The 4,002-nt window shown below is 37.9% G+C and overlaps 1 protein-coding gene across 1 annotated transcript; it reads left to right on the top strand.

Annotated features, from left to right (window-relative positions):
* The first annotated feature begins 964 nt into the window (after positions 1 to 964).
* LOC113324760 (protein MAINTENANCE OF MERISTEMS-like) lies at positions 965 to 2,480 on the top strand. The gene is made up of 3 exons (XM_026573049.1): positions 965 to 1,772; positions 1,922 to 2,045; positions 2,459 to 2,480. Exons 1-3 carry the CDS (start codon positions 965 to 967, stop codon positions 2,478 to 2,480), a joined length of 954 nt encoding a protein of 317 aa, XP_026428834.1.
* Positions 2,481 to 4,002: the final 1,522 nt, after the last annotated feature.

Here is a 4,002-nt window from a genome sequence, read left to right as displayed (position 1 = left end):
CTCGATCTCATCATCTCAATCTTTTGATTTAACAGTTGTATCTTCTTCTCTTCAATTCTTCTGCCTATTTCTCTCTCGGTCTCACAACAAACCCATCCATCATTATCTCAAAATCCCATTCAATATTGAACCCATCATCAATTTCTGAGTTCAACAGCAAACCCATAATCAACAACAACAACTTCAATTTAGATTTCTTCTCTTCCTATCTCGATTCACAGATCCACCATGATCATCATTTACGGACGCCAGATTCTCATCAGCAGCTCTATCTCTTAATCCTTCTTTATGAATCAATCATATTGATTCAATTTCAGAACAGAAAGCAAAAACCTCCAATTCCTTCAAACCCTATCAGCTTAAGAACACCAATATCTCATCAATCTTCCTCTGCAATTCCAGTACACAACATTTCTTCTTGCTGATTCAAAACATGACAGCAGCATCAATTTCTTCTCTGTATTTCTCGATCCAGATATCTCTCGGTTCAACGGCAGTCACAGCTGCTTTTCTTCTTTCTCAATTTCATTTAATTTAGGGGATGGAATAAATGAGAGACATACCTCCCGATTTTAGGGTTAGGTAATAGACTAGAGTAGGATATGTACATCCCAGTCACGTTAATAAGGGTTACCCCTCTGGCATCCCCCTTAACCTCAGCTGGCATGTCTATAGTGCTCCTCCAAAAGAGTTGGCCCTTAACATTGACTGGGATCCAGATTGTGTTCGCCCATGAAATGGTACATTTGCCATTTTTACTCAAATTGGGTGATTTCTTCTTCTTTTTCTCCGTATGACTCCAGAGTACCTAATAACTCAAAAACACGCGTAAAATACATAATTTATAAGAAAACATAGCAAAGAAAGCATAACTACTACATAGTAAATTAGGTGTTTTAGACACCTATCAGTAGGCAAGGCAAAGCAGAGGATATTCCATCTCTCTAGGCTGAGGGACAACTTCATGGGAACAAAGAAGCTTCGTGCTGAGGGGAAAGAGGTGACGCCGCAACGTATCATCGCCACGGCCAATGCGTATGTCCTCTATGTCCTGGGAGCTGTAATCTTCCCCGACGTTTCCGTTGCCCGTGTGAGCGCCAACTTTATCCAGCTTGTGCAACCATTTGGAGAGATTCGCGCATACTCTTGGGCCACTGCCATCCTTTCACACTCGTTGAAGGAGTTGAGAAAGGCTTCTAGATCTCAAAGGAACCAAATAGGAGGGAATATGGCTTTTATGCAGGCTTGGATATATATGCACTTCCCAATATTTGCTAAAAGGGCTTTTGAGAACAAGGATTGGGACGGAGAGAATTATGGAGACAAGTACAACTACAAAAGTAAGCCGAAGAAACAAAAAATGGATTTTCTGAATTTGAGACGCCTGTTAGACAACTTGAAGATTAAGGATGTTGTCTTCGTTCCTTACAAGGAGGATTTGGCTAAAGGAAAAGTAAACAAGGTTGGCTTCCGAGAGCAAAGTGAATATTTTGGGCCTTTGTTTCACCCAAGAGGATATGTAATGTACAACCCTACGAGAGTAGCAAGACAATGTAGTTATGTAAAAATAATCCCAAAGGCGCAAAAGATGTTCAACATCAATGAGACAAAAACCAAATCACATGATAATGATATTATCATTGTTCACAAGCCTTTCCCATCATGTGATTATTGGAACGACAGAGCGTTCCACAGATATCCTTTGTATGGTCCATCTCCAGCAGATGACGTGGCAATTCCGGGTTACATACCGTGGTACCTCAAAGTTTCACGTACTCGAATGATACGAGTAGATGAGAGGCCCAAGATAGAGGACAAAGATACGACTCTTGATTACTTTGTGCATATTGTTACTCAAATACGATTTTGTTAATGGTTTTAGCATTATGTATTGAATGTTTCTTATTTGAAATTGAAACAGAGAAGACGAGCCGGACACTTGATAACCAAGTAAAGCTAGAAATCAGGGAAGGGAAAAATGTGAAGGCCAATGAAAAGCTAATTGATGAATTTAATGGTCTTGAAGATGTAGAAGCTGGTGCAAAGTTTGGGGAGCAGGATGATGATGATGATGATGAGGAGGAGCAGGAGGAGCCAAAGAAGAAGAGGAAGAGAGCCCCCCCCCCCCAACAGAGATGACTGAAGGTGCATCGAGCATCGCTCAACCTGGTAAACGAGAACGCGGTGGACGTGGTCATGGCGGTGGACGTGGTCGTGGTGGGGATGCTCATGAGTGAATGGATATATTCATGTTTATGTATTTAAGGATGGATAATTATGGAGTCAAAACTTATGTCTTGTGTTAAACTTATTGTCGAATTATGTTTGGTTACACTCCTAGTTTATGAATGACTTAATCCGGTTTCTAGTTTATGAATGACTTAATGTGTGTGGAAAAAATTGAGGATTCTAGCATTCTTTCTGTCAGGATTAACTATATGTAATCCGATTCTTACAGTTTCCCAAATGTTCAGATTTAGAATCGGGTTTCATGTATAAATATGTAATCCGATTCCTGAGAAGAAAAGTTTTGTAACTTTTAGAATCGGTTTACATGTATAAATATGTAATCCGATTTCTAAGAAGAAAAGTTTTGTAACTTTCAGAATCGGTTTACATGTATAAATATGTAATCCGATTGCTAAGAAGAAAAGTTCTGTAACTTTTATAATCGGTTTACATGTGCATTACAAAAGCCCGATTTGTTAGAGGCATATATGATTTTGTAAGGAAACAATCGGTCTATGTGGTCATATATAAAATCTGATTGTTTGAATTGAATTAAAAAAAATAGCCGTTTAGACTTCATCTATATAAGGACAACCTCTTTGAGCCACTCCCACATCACACACTTAGCCTAGAAAATGGAATGGGAGCCGTTTAAAGATCTGTGTCTGGTTAAATCCTTTGACGATACGTTTCGCGAATGTCCGGATGAAATCTATTCAATATTTTGGAAGAGATTTAAAGAGTTCTTTTATGGGCGTACCACGAATCCCAATAACCGAAATGGAGAGACTTGGCTTTTCAATTCAACTACATAAAAGGCGCAATGCGAGAGTACGTAATAGTTAGAAATATGGTGTACCACTATCATCCACGAGCTCCTCTTAGGGAAAAAGTGAGTAATGCGATCATTTTTATACCTATTTCAACTACACTAGTTCACATACTAACATATAAGAACTCATTGAATTTTATCTAGAACGTTTCAACGGGCTATGGAGAATTCGTAATGGGGAAAGAAAGTTCACTCACCACAAAGAATACACGACGTTGTACCGACGTGCTCGGAGGTTCATTGACGAGCATTTGATGTGTCAAATTCTAGAATTCCCATACTGAATCCTATATATATGTAGTGGGCTAATTTCCTAAACTATGTAATGAATATCTTGTTTCTGAAAGTAAGGCATAATCGGTTTACATGTGCATTACAAAATACCGATTTTAGGAATCGGTTTATACGGGTATTAATCAAACTCCGATTCTGGGTTTACATCTTCTCAAGCATAAAACTCAACCCAGAATCGGTTTACAAATGTACTAACATCAACCGATTCTGGATCGAGTAAAAAAATTTTTTTACAGTTTTTGATTATGCGTTAATGAAAGTTAATCTCAGGATTAACTTGATTAATCACTTTTTAATTTTTCGAATTAGTACTAATTTAACAAGGGCATAACAGGCATTAACATAAATAGTGGATAAGGGGTTTCTATGAATTATTTCTTAATGATCCTATTTTGTTACGTAGCTATAGGCCCCAATTTAGCCAGGTTGTTTTCAGATAAAAGTTTTGAGATTGATATTTCTGATTGTTTTACTAATAACAAGCATTCAATCTTGTTTTCTTGTATTTTACAGTTACAACTCTACTATTACTACTTTTTAAGAAGAAATATTATGTGGGTCCCTCCAAGCTCTTCCCCGAACAAATTCATCAATCAGTAAGAACACGACCTATTTTGACAGTGGTGACAAATGGTATTTTCCAGGTA

The sequence above is a fragment of the Papaver somniferum genome, chromosome 11 (assembly GCF_003573695.1).
Source record: "Papaver somniferum cultivar HN1 chromosome 11, ASM357369v1, whole genome shotgun sequence".
Lineage (NCBI taxonomy): Eukaryota > Viridiplantae > Streptophyta > Magnoliopsida > Ranunculales > Papaveraceae > Papaver > Papaver somniferum.
The sequence above is the reverse complement of the archived record's forward strand: the minus strand, read 5'-3'. Positions and strand labels throughout refer to the sequence as shown.